Consider the following 20,063-nt stretch of genomic DNA (forward strand, 5'->3'; position numbering starts at 1 on the left):
CTGGGTCGAACGTGGTGATGCACCCCTTCCGTAACCCCAAAAGGAGCAAAGAGCAGACAACGTGGGACGAGAGGTTGCCGTGAGGCCCAAGGATCTGGCGGTAGCTGTAGAATCTTTGAAGCGCTCAAGCACCGAGTCCGCCTCATCACCAAAAAGGTGACGGCCATGAAAGGACATGTCCAGTAAGCTGGATATGACATCCCCCGAGAAACCAGACATCCTCAACCAGGCGTAGCACCTAAAGGCTACTGACATAGAAACCGTTCTGCCCAGAGAGTCAGCGGTATCCAGCCCACATCTGATGGTGAACTTAGCTGAGTCTCTACCCTCTGCCACTGAGCGGGTGAGAACGGACCGGGCCTCCCTCCGGGCACTGTGACAGCACTTGAGCAATCGTATCCCACACTGTATGGGTATAATGGCCCAAGAAGCATGCAGTGTTCACCAACTGCAGCGCTAAGCTGGCGGAACAAAACATCTTCTTCCCAAGGTGGTCCAGCTTTTTAGATTACCTATCTGGAGGAGCAATAGGAAATGTGCCCTTAGAGGACGAGGCTTAGACCACCAAGCTCTGGGGGTCGGGTGCTGGGAAAGTGGGTGGGTCGTTCGGGGCCAGGCGGTGGCGTCGGGCAATTATCCTGTCCACAGGGGTTCCGAAAAGGCTGCTGCCGGTTGAAGCACCACTTTCAGGAGGTTAGTTCTGATTGCCACCGTAGGGAGCTCCAGGCCCAAGGCCTCATTCGCCCTATGCAACACCACTGCGTGTGAAGTTTCCTCCTCGGTAGCCACGGTAGAGGGGGAAGAGTATGACAACGTCTGGGGAGGTATCCAAACCACTGGCATCACCCATGTACTCTCGCTAGTCCAGCTCTTCAAGCTGGTCACCCAAAGGGTCCACAGACTCCTCCCAGTCCTCCTCACCCTCCTCTGGTTGCCACTCAAGCCTAAAAGGAACACTAGGAATGAACAGAGGCACAAACATACCTTCCGGCACCAGTACCAACGTCGGTCCGGCGCAGTGGCCAAGGCGTGGGGGAGGTTGAGGTTGGCGCCTGTCGGGGGCACAACCAGCTCCGGGGTAGTAGTCACTGGAATCGGCGCCGGGGAAGGTACTGTGAGGTCGGCCAGCGTCGATCCGGATCCAGCCCTGGATCCTCGGGCCCTCTGGCATCAGGGCCGGAGCCACTGGCATTAAAGGCCCAGTGCCCCCAGTCGAGTCCGCAGGGCCAGAAGGCGCGCTGGCGGAGTGAGGCTGCCCAAAGATGCTGTGAAGCGCTTCGTAGAAAGCTCAAAGCTGGGTAGGGGGCGCTCCGGCACCGGGAAAAGGAGTGAAGCGTGGAGCCGTCCCAGGAGCAGGCTCCAAAGATGGAGCGGAGGACCGACGACGCTGAGGGTCCTGCGTTGTGTCGGCCGACGGACGGGACAAAGGCAAAGAGCGGCAATGCTTCTTTACCTTCTTCCTGTGCTTTGACTTGCTCAAGGAGTGCGAAGACTTGGATGACGAATGGTGATGGTGGCCTCAAGACCAGTCTCGAGATCTTCCTCTCGTCCGGGGCCTCGAGCGACGCGGAGCTGACAGCTGGGCCTCCAAGGGCTTTCGGTACCACTCCTGCAAAGACTTTGGATTCATGGCCCTACAGTCGGAGCACGACTTTGGGTCGTGGTCGCGCTCCAGGCACCAAAGTCACACAAGTTGGGGGACCGTAACCGACATCAGGCGGGTACAAGCCTTGCACGGTTTAAACCCGGTCCGACGACGGGACATCCCTCGTACACCAGGAGTCGACAAACTCAGAAAAGAAGTCGAAAAAAGTTAGTCCATAATCGACCAAGGGGTAGCTTTCTCCAGATCTGCGCAGGCTGGAGGCACCTAAGTAGACACCGCAACTTCATTCCGGCGACCACTACGCCAACGCGGTACGCAGAGGCAACCAACGCCACCTACTAACGTGCAGGGGTACTGCTAAAGAAAAAATCTCCAGATCCTGTCTGACGCCTGGGGGTAATTCTAAAGGCAAAACCTATTGGATTTCCAATGCTTGCTTTAAATTGGTGTCTGATTTTTACTGTGTCCAGGTTGTTTCTTGTTTGACTGTTCTGGTACTTCTTAATGCATTACTCTTGTTCATTTGATGAAGCCCGACTTCTCAGAGCCACACCTACCCAGGGTTGAGCTAAGGTTTTTCAAACAAACCTGACTGGAGCAGTACAGGTAGCTTGTTTACTACACTGTAAGGATTCCCCACTGCACCATATAATAAACCACTTTCCTCACACTGCCTGAACAGGATGGACAATCGATCTGAAAAGTTGATGGGCAGACTGAAGTCCAGACGTAGATCCACAGTGGGTTAGAGGTCCTGTTGTAGTATTGGGACTGAGTGAGCTTTCACACCCACCCATCTAGGTACAAATATATAAATATGTTGTCTCCCATACAGTCAGCACTACCATGCCCATATAGAATGCCAGAGGTGCTGCGCTTGCACAATATGGCAAGACCTTATACTGATAGTGGAAGCTCTCGATTCAAAACCTCATGTAATGTTTGCATACTGGACTGTGACAATAGGTGTCTAGCAGATCTATGGATGTCATTAAATCTACCCGATTTTGTAACCAATCTGTATCCCATTTGTTACATATTCTCTACCACAAGGAAAGGTTGACCAAGATATCATAGAAATCATGCTAGTATTTCGAGAATATATTTTCCCACTCAAGCAGCATTATCAATAAGAGAGGAAATGGTGGCTCATCAGAAAAGCACGTTAGAGGTTTCATCTTCAGCAAAAATTGGGGGGGGGAAGCCATCTGATTCAAAAATAAAATTATTTCAACCGAGAAAACGTCAAAAGATTGAAAATCAAAAATTCCCCAAAAATAAAGTTATTGATAACAAACAGACTCATAAAAGCAAACTGTTTAAGGGGTTCCTTCTCAAAATGCCAGAGAAAAAAACTGGCTGAATGACACTGCAGAGCATGCTCACGATGGCACCGGCTTCTGAAATTCTTAAAGGGGAACGATTACTTTCAGACTATGTCTGCAGCCAAAAAAGGTAACATTTTCTCATGTCTTTTTCTTTTAAGAAAATGCTTATGAACATCAAAGAATCCCATGACAGAATTATTTATATGCCTTGTTCGAGCCGGAGCAGAGACCCAGGAGCAGTGTTGTGTTGGAATGCTTCTAATAGAAGAAGGAAAATAACAACAGAGACTTGTTAATCTCCATCACATTCCGGTACCATGTAACGGACTGAGTGACAAATCCCAAAAGAATATTTTACTATTGAAAATCAACTGATTGGCACTCCGATAAACAATGTTCAAGACCAAGTCCAGGTCCTGAGGAGAACCCCCCCCAGCATGATGGGGTTTGAAACGCGTTGACTCGAGCTTAAGCGATAAGATCCATTGGGTGTGCCACGAGGGAATAATTTCCATCCTTTTTTGCTGCTAGGACAACACCCCTTAAAATTACTATTCCTTAAGCATCAGACACGGGCAGCATAGTAGGCAAAAGCCTCCATCAACAAACTTTTAGTGTCCGCCCAGTGCATATTACACATAAGGACTGGTCAGTTGGAATTGATTTCACAATTTATGATTATTTAATTTGCTTACTGTTATATTTAAAGTGTTTTGCATTCTATTGTGCTGCATTACTAACTGTTAAAGCTTATGAGCTGGAACATTGCAGGATTACGCTCCAAGAGGGATGATAAGTTTGGATCGAATTTTTGAGGCAGTATGATATAGTGGCGCTGCAGGAAACATGGGATAGGGAGTGCAATTTTTGGGTGAATGGGTTTACCTCCTACACTGTAGCTTCACGTACATCCAAATCAGGAAGGGATAAAGGAGGACTGATGTTTTTAATTTCGGTTAACATACTAGGCATAGTGAAAGAGGTCAACACTACCTCTCCTAACATCCTAGCTATAGAAGTTTTAATGCCAAATAACAATAAAGTGGTATATATTAACTTCTATAACGCAATACAGGGAGAGAACCCAAATGAGCATATCCATTCACTACTGATATTTTTATCCACATATAAAGAAGCTCAAACCACTTTTCTCTCTCTCATCTTAATGGGTGATTTTAACTTTCACTTATGTGACTTAAATTGTCAGTATCTAGATATAGATTACCCGGCCTATTCAAGTTATCAGCATTTCGAACACACTGTAAAGGGATCTGCCCTGGAGGATCTACTCACAGAGGTAGACCTGTTCGAACCTGGGTTCGCTGATGTAAAGGATCGGGTTCCCACATATAATGCAAAGGAAAGCGAAAGTATCATAGATTATATGTTTTTATCTCCTGGACTATTAAATTCCGTTTTATTCTATAATGCCAGTGGTGTTGGAACTGGATAATACAACACTTTCTTTTAATAAAACAGAGTTCCTTAAAGTAATTACTGAGGTTGTACCCAAGGACCAGGGGAGATTAGAATGGAACAAAATTATACCCGAGGAGTTCCTGTCTATAACTAAATCTAAGGTGGGGAATGAAATTAACACCTGTAGAGACCCACTCAAGTTTGGGGGTGATCTTATAACATCCTTTGACACAATCTGCCAACAGGTCTCATTGGAACTCACGGTGAAGCTACAACAGAAACCCATTCCGGTGCATAGATGGTTTGACCATAAATGTACTAAAATCCATAGGGGGCGGACGTAGCTTCGAGGGCGAAGATGGTGGACGCAGCTTGCTAGAGCTCCCACCAGCCCGATCCTAATCCAACTACTTATCCTGGTCCCTGGACCCGCATCCTAACTCACGCTTGCGGCTGAGGTGGCGATTGGCGGGGGGTGCCCTCCAGTGCAGAAATCTGGGCTCCCGGACCTTCGGTGGCGGAGAGAGCAGTGGAGGCGATCCGGGGCCTAGTCACGGCGTGGACAGCCGGGGCCTCGATTTTGGTGATCCCCGGCCGGGAGCTCCCGGAGTTGGCTGGCTGTAGCGGCGGCGGGGCCCGCGCTTTGGGGTCTAGACCGGCAGCGGAGTGGAAAGCGGGAGCGAGGCTGTGCCCTACAATAAAGGCGTGGTTGCAGGCACTGCGGGAGCACTGGAGGAGGATTATGGCCTGCGCTGAGACCCAGAGGGAGGGGCCTCGAGTTCGGCGGTCCCCGGCTGCCTGAGGTGGTGCGTGATGGTCCACGCACCACCTCAGGTCCATCGCAGGTTGGCCTACATTCATGAGCGACATTGGATTGACCCACAGGGCCGATACGTTTTTATCAAGGGAATGGTGGGTACTGAACCAGTGGTGTTTGGGAGTGTATATGCCCCTCCCCCGCTACAGTGGTCCCTGGCTGAGAGGCTGTTTGCGGTGTGGGCGGACATCCCGGAGTCCTTGGCTGTGCTGGGAGGTGATTGGAATGACGTAATGGATGTGCGTATGGACCGCAGGAGACTGCAGGGGACACAGGCGGCTGCTGCCCCTACCCGACTGAATGCGATGGTGGAGGGATTGGGCTGGGTGGATGTTTGGAGACACATGCATGCTAAAGTGCGAGAGTACACCTATGTTTCTGCTGTACATGGCTCCTTTTCGCGGCTAGATTATGTTTTTGTGCCCAGTGCGTTTCTGAATAGGGTGAGGGAGGCGGGGATCTTGCCTAGAGGATTGTCTGACCACTCCCCGGAGTCCGTCAGGATTGAATTGCATAGGAAACGTCAACCGTTCCGATGGAGGATGTCCTCGTGGCACCTCCAGCAGGCTGACTATATCCAACACATGCGGGGTGCAATCGCCCACTATTGGCAGGAAAACCTGGTAGAGAACATAGATGCAGTGGTGGTCTGGGAAGCCATGAAGCCCACGTTGAGGGGAATAGACATAGCATGATGCGCGGCTGCCCGTCGCCGACGTCGAGAGGCCATCGTTGTGGCTGCGGCGTGGGTAGAAATTCTAGAACAGCGGTGCCAGAGAAGGGGAGATGATGTGGCGGTGCGGTTGCTCCTGCAGGCGCAGCAGTCTTATGCATCTGTATTAATTGATGAGGCTAGACAAGCATGGCTGGCCACGGGGAGTAGAGTATATCAGTGGGGAGATAAGTCCTGTACTATGCTCCATAGGCTATGTCAACATACCATGCCTCACAGATGGAGTAGGCGTAGCTATAACAGACCCAGCTGAACTAGCAGCGAGTTTTGCCCGTTATTATATGGAGCAATATGCACGGCAGGACTGTCTTCCGGCGGATGCGATCGATAAATTCATTGCAGACCTGCCCCGAGGGCAGTCTCCGATGAGACGAAAACAGCTCTAGACCTCCCTCTAACGGCGGAAGAGTTGGGAGACGCATTAGGGCAGCTCAACACAGGGAAGGCACCCGGGCCGAGTGGCTTTCCGTGTCAATTCTATAAGAAATTCCAACTCCAATCGGGGTCCCACTACAGGACTGCGCTAGAGGCAGCGCGGGAACGGGGTAGACTGCCAGCTGACTGGCGACACGACGAGGTTGTAGTGTTCCAGAAGCCGGGTAGACCCCCGGACCGGCATGACTCATATCGCCCCATATCCCTGCTCAATATCGAGGCTAAACTGCTGGCTAAGGCGTTGGCGAATCGCCTTCTCCCATACGTGGCCGATCTGGTCCACCCGGACCAGGCTGGCTTCATGCCACATAGGGCGACGCAGCACAACATCAGACGGGCGCAGGCGGCTGCCGATGCCATGGGGGCCACTGGAGAGCGGGCGGCCTTATTGTTAGCAGATATAGATAGAGCCTTTGACTCTGTAAGTTGGACATATTTGTTCATGCTCCTGCCATATCTTAATCTGGGCCCGGTGTTTATTTCATACATCAAACTGCTATATACAGATATCACTGCGTCCGTGCGTGTATCTGGGGCAGTCTCGGAGAGGTTTCCAGTCGGTCGGGCGACCCGGCAGGGATGCCCACTGTCCCCAAATCTCTTTGCGCTGGCCATGGAGCCTCTTGCCTCTTGGGTACGTATTGATGCGCAGCTGCGGGGCGAGGGACTCACCGACAGGATCACACTCTATGCGGACGAAGTCCTCTTCTTCCTTACGGATTTAAATCAATAGGGCCCCCGAGTCTTGGAAATTATGCGTATATTTGGCGAGGTGTCTGGCCTTTGTCTTAACCCGCGCAAGTCCACCCTATGGGTACTGGGTGACGGGGCAAGTGCGTACTCCTGGGCGTCGGCCTTGCAGGTGGCGGCCGGGGGACTGAAGTACCTGGGAGTGTTCCTGTCCGAGTCCGCAGACATTGCATGGGAGCGCAACGTGATACCGGTGTGGGAGAGGGTCCAGACGGACATTAAAACATGGTCCCGAATGCCTCTCACCATATTCGGTAGGTCTGCGATCTTTAAAATGGTCGCTCTTCCGCGCCTATTATACCAACTGCAGAATTACCCACACGAGATCGCACCCCGGTGGTTTCGGCAGGTCAACTCGGTTCTAGGCCGCTTCTTGTGGGCTGGAGGTGCCGCCAGGGTGGCGCTGCGAACATGCTTTCTGTCCATGTATTGTGGTGGTCTTGCCACAACAGATCTCCTGTCCTATTATCAGGCCTCCCATCTGCTAGTACTAAACGAAGGGTGGTATGGCAATAGAGGAGACCCATCATACGCCCTCGAGCGTTCGCTGATGGGAGACAACACGCTGCACACGCTCCTGTACTCGGCCAGGCTGCGGAGGAAGTTGCCATGTGCCACTCAGATGGTCTTTGTGATTTGGCGACAAGTACTGCGTCGCATGGGCTGGTGGGGTAGACTGACAGCAGTGACCCCGTTGTGGGAGAACGGGCGGCTCCCCGCACTGGCCTCGCTGGCGGGGTTTGGCGGCTGGGATTCTGTCGGGATTTCTTCGCTTGGGCGCGTTCTGACCGGGGTAAATCTCAAGTCCTTCCAGGAGCTTAGGACCGAATTCCATATGCCTAAGACCCAATTCTTTAAGTACCTGCAGTTTCGCCACACGCTCGCCCCTAGCCTAGCTGGCTTGGAGTCGCTGCCGGAGTTCAGCCCAGTGGAAGCGAAAGTTTTCATGGGGGACCTTGGGGATAAGAAGGTGTCCCGAATCTACCAAACACTAGTCACTCACTGCTCCTCTTCCTTGCTTCCATTAAAGGATACCTGGGAGAAGGACGTTGGACCCATGGACGAAGATGATTGGAAGGCGGCCTTGGAGTCCCCGCGTGGGGCTGCTATTGCGGTGCGACTCCGATTGATCCAGTTCAAATATCTGCACAGGGCTTACTATACCCGGGAGCGGTTGTGGAAGGCGGGCCTGATTGTGTCCCCGGAGTGCCTGCGCTGTGGAACTGAGAGGGGTACGCTGTTGCATACAGTATGGTCTTGTGTTGGCCTGACTCGGTTCTGGAATGGTGTTTGGAGCTGTCTGTCGGAGGTACTGGGATGGGATCTACCCCGCACGCCCCGTTTGGGACTTCTCCATGTATTAGAGGGTGTGGGTGGGAACATCTACAAGCGTCACCTTTTGTTATTGGGTCTGGTGGTCGCCAAGCGGGATCTGACACAGGCATGGAAGGGTGAGCGAGCTCCCCTACTGGGCGCCTGGAAGGCCGGACTAGATTACTTCATGGGGTTGGAGCGTCCGGTGTTTGAGGCCAGAGGATGCCCCCGAAAACATTACAAAATATGGAAAAGGTGGGCAGACTATAGGGGTTTGACTCTGGAGCCTCCAGCAGAACCGGAAGATGGGCTACATATAGATGAGGACCTTCAGGCCTAGAGAGGCGCATGATGCCTAATACAATACAATCAAGTGATGAAGACTTATTGTGATCACGTGCACCGGGTTAGGGTGGGATAAGGGGTGGGTAGCGGGAATGTTGGGTAGCTAGGGGGGGTGGGGGGAGACTGGGGGGGTTGTTCTTTTTTATTGATTAGGTTTGTAATAATACTGAGACATGTCTTGCTATTTGGCAGTGATCTCCTGACTGTGGAGAGCTGTATATATGCTTTTACCTGATCAATCAATAAAATTTGTTGTGAAAAAATCCATAGTGAGCTCCTGTATGCTCTAAATAAGAAGCCCAGAGATAAGAGCGAGGTTTCCTCTTTAAGGAGATTATATAAAACTACATTACAAATACGAAAAAATTAAATAAAACAAGAGGCTTGGGACTCACTATATGATAAAGCTACCCTAAGGAATAGTTCGAAATTTTGGACTATCGTAAACTCTCCCTTGTTTAACGGGATGGAAAATGCCCCGCTAGAAGTTAATATTACAGAACAGGAATGGTTAAACCATTTTGAGAATGTATATGGGAGTAATTTGGAACTTGAAACTTATGAGATACATTCTAAAGAACTAGTGGGGCCTGTACAGAGTTTTACTTTTATTGAGGTACAGTTAGCAATAGCTGAAACATCGGAGCAGAAAGCACCAGGCCCAGATGGGGTACCGTCTGATATGTATAAAGCTAATCCTGACCTCTGGTCAATAATACTCACTAATGTTTTTAATCTAGCAGCAAATACCATCCCGGCCAATCTCCCTAAGACTTGGTTTAGTTGTATTATAATACCAATATTTAAGAAGGGACAAAGGGTGGACCCAAGATGTTATCGTCCTATCTCCTTGATTGACTCATCAATCAAAATATTGAGAAAAGTAATTCTGGCCAGAATAAACACCTGGGCTATAGATAAAGCTATCCTATGTGATGCCCAATATGGGTTTAGAGGGGGAAGAGGCACATAAGATCAATGCCTGAACCTACATCTAATAATAAATAAATACACAGTAGCGTCTAAAGGCTCAATCTTCTTGGCATTTATGGACCTATCCACAGCTTTTGACTTAGTCAACAGGTCAAAGCTGTGGAAGATGCTCCTGGAGCTGGGACTAGACCAGACTCTGGTGAACTTTCTAGCTGAGCTACATAGGGACTTGTCGGCATCAATTAGAATGACGCAAGGGGGAAAATGCACTGCTAAGTTTAAATCTGGCAGAGGGGTGCGTCAAGGATGCATACTGGCCCCAATGTTGTTCACACTTTACATCAACTCACTGGAAAAGGTCCTGGCAACTGTAACATCCGATATTCCGCGTATGGGAGGAACGTCCATCCCTGTACTCCTATACGCGGACGACACAGTACTGTTGGCAAGAACACCTAACGCCTTACAACGTTTGCTTGACTCATTTGGGGAGTTTATGGAAAAGTTAGACCTGGTGGTCAATACAGACAAATCCCATGTCATATCACTAGGGAAAAGAAGAAACTATTTCAAAACAGTTTCCTGTAATGACTTTACAATAACCAAGGTTAGAGTCTTCACCTATTTAGGAGTTGTGTTTGATGATGTAGGCTCCTGGGCTCCCCAATTAATAAATAAAGCAGCTAGCATAAGAAGATCAACATCTGCTATTCTTGGCTTTGCAAAGAGACTGGGAGGCAAACTGGGGGAAGCAATTCTGTCCATCTACAAAGCAAAATCTGTGGCAATTGCTAGGTACAGGGCCGCAATATGGGGCTATAAGGACTCAACCCTCATACAGAGGGAGGAAAATACATTTTTGCGAGCTCTTTTGGGTCTCCCCCAGTCAACCGCTAGTTTTGCTGTACACCTTGAACTAGGGATGGGATATATCTCAGATTACTTGAACATGGCACCTATCCTGCAATGGATAAGAACTTGGATAAACCCCAACCTAACTCTGAATCACAAGATTATTAAGGATTGTATGGCCCTTGACAAAGTGGCAGAAATAAAATGGTTGTTTTATATTAAATCGATATCCAATTATCTTGGGCGCCCTGAGATCTATTGCAACCCAGAAAGTCTAATTAAAGCTGATATTAACTGGGTAAAAACCAATTTTATAAAATCAAGGGAATTGGATCGCGAAGCATTAGAACTATGTAAACCTACAGTGAGGGCTCATTATCTGTTGAAAGTGACAATGTCTATCCAACCATACTTGACAATTGTCACCAAACCCTTTCATCGTTGGCTGCTTACCAAATTCCGTTTCAATCAATCGCATGTGTTACTGGGTAACTATAGGGAGTGGAGTAAACCAGAGGAAGCCGCTCCCTGCAAATGTGACTATCATTCATACCAGGACACGGTGCATTTTGTGTTTTTCTGTCCTTTTTATACGGAGGGAAGGAAAAAGTGTATTACACCATTGCTGATAAACAGGGGTTTTATACAAGTAAAACCCGCTTTACTATACTTACAGTTAATGGAATTGTAGGAGAGTAGGGTCTGCAATCCTATGATCACCCGGACTTTTTGCTTTTGTTTCACTGGTTTACGACTTTCTCGGGCTGTGGGCCTGCCAATCAGACCCACAGCCTAGCTGTTCTCTCGCTAAATTGATGTGTGTACCTTAGGTGCATAACCCAATTGGAACTGGGCCACCTTGTCAGACCCTGTAACTCAGGGCATCGGTGTACCCAGGGCCTACCAGGAGCTGAAGCATGTATTGTGCCACCCCTGGATGGCCATCTAAATCTGACACAACTGGCTGCACGACAGCTGGGGCAACGTGGCGTACTCGCTCGTTGCTTTAGGTATAGTATCCCTATATCTAACCTTAAAATGGACACCGAGTTCCTATCAGTCACTCCTATGGCAGGCCTTGACAATCCTGAAGGCAGAGTGCACGGAACCGTGTGAATTGGGCTCTGGCACAAGCCGAGCCCGGTTGCAGGTTGCGGAACCAAGACCTAATGGCTGTTCCATGATAGCGCGTACCATATCGGTAACTTCGGTATCGCGTTATCAAGACATGTCGAGTAAGGTGTCATACGAATCGGGATGCTGCCCCCTCACCAATTCTGGCGACGAGGTTAGCATTCCGCCCTTCTACAGGGACACGACATGTACGTAACTGTGAACTCCGGTTAAAGTTAACTGAAGCCTCAGCTCCACAAAATGGATGCTGCCACCACAGACACGAGTCTGACCTCCTGCTGCTGGGAGTCCTTCCAGCGAGGAGAGCTTGGACAAAGGGTTTCCTGTCAGGGGCGGTGTTCGCACCATCCCAGACAGGGTTTTGTGTATCCTGGGTAGGTAGGGCTTTGCAAGAAGGTGACTGCGGAGTGGCACCCCGGTGCTCACTACGCATCTGCCGGCTAGAACCAGTTCCAGGGGCGCGCAGCCCCTGACCTGGGGAAAGCCCGGCAGGGGAGAGGGGTGTAACTGCCCCCCTTCCTGGTCCCACCCCTAGGGCAGGACCTAGTCATGTACCCACCCCTTTCTTTAGGATAAAGGCAGGAGCGGGGACCCTTCCAAATTAGATCATCTTTGAATCAAGAACTACTTTCTACGAAAGGACATTCAAGACTCTTCTCAAGATTTCTCCCTTGTGGCTAAGGAGTAGTCACCCTGCATCCGCAGGCACCATCTAAGAACTCTGCGGTTTGCTGCAAGTCCTTCCTCAGGAATCCGACGACCCAGCTCGACGAGAACCGGCTTCCCTGGCACCTCTGACCTCTACCCACATCGTCAGCTCAGCTGAGATCTGTGGGTGTGACGAGACCTCGAGGGACCGGCCATCATCAAAACCTGCACGCTTTCTTAAACCAGCACGATCACCGAAGGGATCCTCTGGTGAGTGCTCTGGGGTCCGAGAAGCCCCGACCCTGAGCAGCTCCAGCATCGAAGTGCAGTCTCCCAGCATCTCCACGATCTGCGTGGGGTCCTTCTGCTTTGCCGCTCAGCACGTTGTCTGGTTACTAGCCGCTGGCTTGTGACCTCCTTGACGACATCAGCCAACCAACGCTGTTGGTCTGGTTGCTCCAGACCGGCCTTTGCTCCCTTTTACGAGAGGAGCACCCCGGACCCTCCTGGTCCACTCAAGACGCCATTTTAGGCCCACCACGTGGCCCTGAAATCTGCCAAGGCTTGTTGCCCCAATCCTGGGCCCAGCTACGCCGACAGCATCAACCTTCGTGGGACAGCTCGCACCTCCATCCTGGTCGCCGACAACGCCTCCTGGTCCGTGAGACTGCAGAGCCTAGCGTCGCCCACTCACCTAGTCGAGGTGACTGCCATCCGGTGCCCTCCTGGTACCCTCTGACTACTGGCTAGTAGTACGAACTTGGTCCCCTCTGCTTTCAGGTATCATCTATCACTGATCCAGGCTTGGATCTCTACAAACTAATCTTCACTGGTCGCCGGCCAGCAACTCCTTCCTTCCGGCTCCTGGCTCGTCAGCGAAGACCCCCGACACCTGTAAGACTTGTGCAGCCGCAGCCCTTGTGGCTAGGTAACTTCGGCATTTCGGTGCCCGCATAGCCTCCTTACTTAAGGGTCCCGAGTCCCTCGCTTCCGACTTGCCTTATCGGGTCCGCCCGAGACCTCTAAACTTTCCGTGCCCTCGGGCACTTGTATTGATTGTGCACTTGAAGTATTTTCCTAAGAGTTTTGTTCTGTGCTTAGTACCCTGTCCTCATAAAGAGTACAGGGCTGTTGTGATTCTAATAAATATACTGTTTATTTTCATAACACTTGTGCGGTGTCCTTTCACTTGGTGTTCAAGGGGTATGTGATGGTATAACAGCTGGCTTAACACGCCCTCTAGAGTTTAGCCCGAAGACTGCTCGTATCCACGCTACTAGGATAGCTGGTCTAAGGTTGACTTACAACCAATCACCATAAGGGTCGTTTGGACCGATGCATAGTGGTCGCTAGAATAGTGAACACTGCATATCGGGCCAACTTCTCACAGGAATCCTCTGCTGTTATGTTTGAGGTAGCAAACTTCCTGGTAGCATCCATCCGGAATAAAAAAGCTAGGCAATTAGAGGAAACATATTCTGACTAAAAGCAATTTTTATCGACTGAAGAAATTTTAAAGACTTTATTGAGTATATATATGATTATTAACCCCCGGTTACTACATGTTGACCTATAGAAAGCGTGTACATTTTGTATGATAACCTGGAAATTTTTGCACTTGATAAATTCTGGGTGTTATGTACATATGAATTGTATATTATGTAAATATTTGTATTTATCCTTGTATTTCTGATTTTAACATGTGATTGAATAGCATACTTTTATGATTTTAAATAATCGAATAAAGTGGATTTAGACTTTTGACTTGACTTATGCATGATTTCTTTGTAATTATGAAAATGTTATTTAAATAAAGAGTTGCCCAACAAGATGACATGAAAATAATGGTTTAATCTTGTTCTTATAAAATTCTGAAATAAGAGTGAAATAAAACACTTGGGCCTTTGAAATGAATGTCTAACGTCTCGGTTTCATTAATGGGTCATAAAGAACCCTTCTGGACATCTCATATGTTACATATTTGTTAAAGGTCAGAGCACTGAAATCTTTAGCCAGGTTTAAAAGGCTCTAGATGGTAACAAGAAATCTTACATTTAGAGTCTATTGGCGCAAAAAGCATAATATACAGAGCAGTATTGCGCTTACACATCAAAACAAAGTAAACTTGCTTACCATGAGAGAGACCCGATGCAACCTTCTTTTTCCGACCCTTTTTACGCTTCACTGTGGGCTCATCACCAGGCGATATTGGTAGTTTTCTTTTGTTTTGGATCGCATTGTCTACGGTTTCTATTGTAATTTCCTCAGCTGGTATTGCATTGTCCTCAGCCAGAATAGTATCGTTCTCAGGCACATTAGTGACCACGTCATTGTCCACAATCTGTATTGTGTTGCCCTCTGTCTGTAGGCTGCCATCCCTGAGCTGCATGTTAATAGCCTCAGGCAGCACAGCGACCTCCTCAGGCAGCACAGCGACCTCCTCAGGCAGCACAGCGACCTCCTCAGGCAGCACAGCGACCTCCTCAGGCAGCACAGCGACCTCCTCAGGCTGCACAGCGACCTCCTCAGGCTGCACAGCGACCTCCTCAGGCTGCACAGCGACCTCCTCAGGCTGCACAGCGACCTCCTCAGGCTGCACAGCGACCTCCTCAGGCTGCACAGCGACCTCCTCAGGCTGCACAGCAATCTCCTCAGGCTGCACCATCCCATCCTCTGCCTGCAGTGCCCTGTCCTCATCCTGTACCACCCTTTCCAGTATCGTCACTGCCCCATCCTCGGCCTGAACTAATCCACCATGAGCCAATATCGTCCCACACTCAGCTAGTATGGTCACTGCTCCATCATCTGCCTGGACTGCCCCGCCCTCCGCCAATATAGTACCGCCTTCAGCCACTATTGTTCCACCCTCAGCTAATATGGTCCTATAGTCTGTATGTATCATATAATCAGCCTGTATCGTCCCATCCTCCACCTGCATTGCCCCATCAACAACCTGCATAACCCCATCTATAGACTGTATCGTCTGTCCCTGTAAAGTCCCGCCCTCATAAGCCTGCATCGTCCCGCCCTCATCAGAATGCATCGTCCCGCCCTCATCAGAATGCATCGTCCTGCCCTCATCAGAATGCATCGCACCGCCCTCATCACCCTGCATCGCACCGCCCTCATCAGCCTGCATCGCCCCGCCCTCTTCAGCCTGCCACGCCCCGCCCTCTTCAGCCTGCCACGCCCCGCCCTCTTCAGCCTGCCACGCCCCGCCCTCATCAGCCTGCAACGCCCTGCCCTCATCAGCCTGAACCATGCCATCATCCGTCTGCATTGTTTCATCTCCAGCTGGCATCATTCCATCCTCAGTCTGCATCATTATGATCTCTGCTTGCATCATGTTGTCCTCAGCCGGTATGATGTGGTTGCTGGTCTGTATGTTGTAATCTTCTGTCTGCATTGTGTGCTGCTCATTCTTTACTATATTTTCCTCTATCTGTATTGCATTGTCCTTAGCATCAACAGTGAGGTCATTGACTTGCACTGTGATAGCCTCTGGTCGCAACGGGTAGTTCTCAGCCTGTATTGTGCTGTACTCTAGGTCCTCGGTCTGTATTGTATGGCCCTCAAGCTGCACATGGACAACCATTGTAGGAGATGTTGTAAGTACTTCTTCATAATATACATCCTGATAAGCCACGGTGTCCAATGGGGCTACTTGGATACTATGTACATTTCCTGCACTGGATTCTGCCACCTCGAGGATGCTCCCTGCCTCCATCATATTGGGATGAGATAGAATGCCATGAGGAGGATTCTCAGGGTCCTCAATTTCAGTAGCTATTCCCATGACATAAACATTTGCTCTTGCACTGCCGTCCTGGTCAGATGGGTCCATCAAAATTGCTGGTGAGGCTAGGGAATGCGTCCCCCTCCCACATAGCTCACCTGGTAAACATCTGTCCAAGAGAAAAAGAACAGTTAGGAAAAAAAAGGGTTACATATCAGTACAAAAAGTAGTAACTTGTGAAAGGTTTCAGACCAAAGACCTTATTCTTAACTTTCTCAAAACTCCTCAGGCAAGAAATTGACACAATAGACATTCTAAACCGAAAAACAGTGGACACTCGGCAGGTTTTAAGACTCAATCAAAAGACCCTCTCTACGTCATTTTTCTGAACATAAAACTTGATGTCGCTCTAATGATTACTCAAGTCTTCTACCCCTGTCATTTGGATTCCCATCACTGAACCTTAATCGATGGCAAGCTAGAAACAAAGAAATTACTTAATGTTGGGGTACAGCTCCAAGTAAGAAAAAGGTTTGCCACCAGCAAAGGAAACATCCAGCATCAGTCCCTTTGACTAAAAAAAACCCTTCCTCGCTAGAACCGGAGACAATGCCCTAGGATATGCTTAAAGACTCTTCCATCTCAAAATTCACTCTCCGTGAAACAACGAACCAAACCCAACCTCAAGAAGAGATTCATTCTAGATCTCACTGTTTCCCAAGTTGGTAGTCTCCGGTCTCCTGATCTAATCCTGAATAGATTGTCAGTAGGCTTTCAGGATTTGTTTTTGAAATCTACAAACTAAAAATATGAATGAATGAAAGAGCTTTTATATAGCACAAGGTTTACTCCTAGGAGTATCTTGGCACTGTATGCAGAGATAGAGGGCACCTACCAGGAGAAAGAGCTGGCACAAACTCAGATGATAGAAATTCAGATAAGAGACCAAGCAGTATTATCTGAGATACCAAAAATCCATGTTTTTAAGGACTTCCTAAAGTTGAGTTCAGTTTGTGTGTGTGTCTGTCCAAGTTGAGTTGGCAAGGAGTTCCAGGCTTTGGTCCCTATGGCCGCCAGTGTCTTTCCACCCCTGGTTTTAAGCTTAAAATTGGGTGTTGTTAAAAAGTTCTCTAAGATGACCGTAGAATAGTTTGAGTGGTATATGGCTTAGTTCTGACATTTAGATATTCTGGTCCAGTATTATTTGTTGTTTTATTAATGATGGTCAGGACCTTAAAAAGAATCTTCTTAAGGACTGGCAGCCAATGGAGGGTTTTTAGTGCTGTTGCTGAGGAGGGTTCTCTAGGCAAATTGAGTACCAGCCTCGCTGCAGCGTTCTGGACCACCTGTAGTCTTCGCGGGACTTTTTTGTTAGTTCCTGCATAGACACTATTACCGTTGTCCAGACGGGATATAATTAAGGCTGCTACCACCGTCTTCATGGCCGGCATTTGGAGTGAATCGAAGAATTTTCTGAGGATTTTTATTACTTCAAAACAAGTACCTGCCACAGCAAGGGCTTGCTTGTGGAAGGATAATGTGTGATCACATTTTATTCCCAGATTTCTTACAGTGTCTACTGTAGTAGAAGGTGGAGCCAAATTTGACGGCCACCATTGGTCTGGTCTGAAAACATTGGTCTTGCCAAACAGCATGATCTTTGTTTTGGAGCCATTACATTTCAGAAGGTTAGGCTTCATCCAATCCATCACTGCTGTTAGACAGTGGTGACATTTTTCTTCAGCCACTGTCGAATTATTATCGAGGGTAAGGATCAGTAGAGTGTCATCTGCATAAGCGATGCACTCAACATCGTAAAAGTCCATCAGAAAAAGCAGTGGTGCCGTATAGAGATTAAAGAGAGTTGGGGTCAGGGCCAAGCCTTGAGGGACCCCTGATGCCAGCCCTTTTTCTTGCGATCTATAGCATCCCAGTGTTAAAATATGATGCCCGTTTTCTAAAAAGGATGTAATCCAGGCCAATGCATTGTTAGTGATTCCACTGCATGCAGGTCTGTCCCTCAGAATAGCATGAGAGACCGTGTCAAACGCCGCTGACAAATCTAACAGAACGAGTACCACATCCTTTCCCTGATCCATGGCAAGTTTTAGAGATTCAGTGGGGTGCAGTAGTACTGGTTCTGTTGAGTGGCCCGGTCGAAAGCCAGATCGCTTGGGATGTAAGATGTTGGCTTCTTGCGTGAAATCATTAAGTTGGATGTTAACAAGTTTCTCTGCAATTTTACTCAAACATGGCAGCAGTGAGATGGGCCTGAAATTGGAACGGGTTGTGGGTTCTGAAAGTTTCTTTTTTTAAGCGGTTTCACAGCAGCAGTTTTCCAGCTGTCAGAATTTTGGCTACTCTGAAAGTAGCATTAATAATCTGATTAATGTCAACGTTGATAGTATCCACCAGTGCAAGTAAAAAATCTTGGGGACAAGGATCGAAAGGCGAGCCAGATTTACATGAGAGAATAGCTTGCCTAGACTGTTCTAGGTTAATCTTCCTTCTTTTTCCTGTGGTCTGAACGTTTTGCATTTGGGGGAGTGTTCTAGTAAAATCGTTCTTTAAGTCAAGAATTTTAGTATCGAAGAAGTGGGCCATACGATCGCATAGATCTAGTGAGGGAGGGGTTTCCTGTTCTAAGTTTTTAGGATTAGTAAATGTTTTTACTATATTGAAAATGGTCTTTTGATTATCTGCTTTACTTGTTACATTTGAGTAGTATGTCTTTTTTTGTAGTTGAATATGCTGGTGGTAGGATCTCAGAGCGGATTTAAAAATCATAAATACCAAAGGAGGGAGTGGAGAGATAGTGTGTCCGGAAAGACATAGGGAGTGAATTCGACCTCCCCTAGCTTTAACTAATAAACAAATTGAATCCACTCACAAGAGATTGGCGATGGAAGATAGATGGTCATGGGTTGGGTGTGTTTCCTACATGGGTAGGAAGCACATTGTGCGCTTTAAATACCCCTAACACACCAAAAGGGCCTTTGGTGTCATGCTTCATCAAAGGGGTCTTCGCGCCCCTCGACTGAGCACGCCGCGTTCTGTCGAGGGGCGCAAAGACTCCTATGATGAAGCATGACAACAATGGCCCTTTTGATGTGTGAAGGGTATTTAAAGAACACAATGTGCTTCCCACCCATGTAGGAAACACATCCAACCCAAGACCATCCATCTTCTGTCACCAATCTCTTGTGGGTAAATTCAATTTGTTTATTACTGATTTGAAAATCACCTGATCTTCTGTTTTGTAGTTTTTCTGCCATTGCTTCTCTAGTATTCTACATTGTCCCTGCAAGGCTTTCATACTATGGCTAAACCATGAAGCTGATCTTTGATTTCTACTGTTTTTCTTTAGGGGAGCCAGAGTGTTGGTCAATGATAGCATCCATTCATTAAATAGATTATTGTCTATTTCAGGGTCCCCAGTGAGAGTAGGTTTCTAAGCTTCTGCTATGTTCTGCAGATTGGGATTAGAGAGCAAATTTTTCCATTTCCGTGTGAAACCTGGTTTCTCAAGTTTTTTTTTCTAGTTGGACATTTTTAAAGTCAAAACTTAAAAGGGATTAATTTATGATCTGACCAAGTAATTGCCACTGGAGGAGAGGTGATTAGGTTGGCTCCGTTGGTGCATATTCCCTCCAGGTTGTGCCCCGCTTGATGAGTGGCCCCTTCTGTTTTAGCCCTAGTATATTCATAGTTTCTAAGAAGGAGTTGGTGTTCGGTATATCTGCTGCTTCAAGATGTAGATTAAAATCACCTAGCAAGGTGAAGTTTGAATACCTGACCACTAAGGAACTTATGCTTTCGCCCAACGTATCTAAAAACTTGCAGGCAGAGCCCGGAGGCCTGTAAATCAGGGTCCCTGCAAACGTGGTACAGCTATCTAATTGGAAACTAAAACAGAAGCTTTCTGCTTCCTTTAGTTCCATGGTATCAGAGATGGAGCACTTCAGGTGGTCCTTGCATATTATGGCTATGCCCCCTCCTTTCTGCCCATTTCT

The 20,063-nt window shown here is 48.3% G+C and overlaps 1 protein-coding gene across 2 annotated transcripts in view; it reads right to left on the minus strand.

Moving 5' to 3' along the window:
- GTF3C2 (general transcription factor IIIC subunit 2) overlaps positions 1–20,063 on the minus strand; it is a 908,247-nt gene that overhangs the window by 856,167 nt on the left and 32,017 nt on the right. For both annotated transcript variants that reach the window (XM_086928162.1, XM_086928163.1), the window contains exon 2: positions 14,448–16,219. In XM_086928162.1, the coding sequence (XP_086784288.1) occupies positions 14,448–16,158 (1,711 nt within the window). In that variant the 5' untranslated portion in view covers positions 16,159–16,219. The remainder of the gene's footprint in view (positions 1–14,447; positions 16,220–20,063) is intronic.

The sequence above is a fragment of the Lissotriton vulgaris genome, chromosome 6 (genome assembly GCF_964263255.1).
Source record: "Lissotriton vulgaris chromosome 6, aLisVul1.2, whole genome shotgun sequence".
In the NCBI taxonomy this organism is placed as follows: Eukaryota; Metazoa; Chordata; class Amphibia; order Caudata; family Salamandridae; genus Lissotriton; species Lissotriton vulgaris.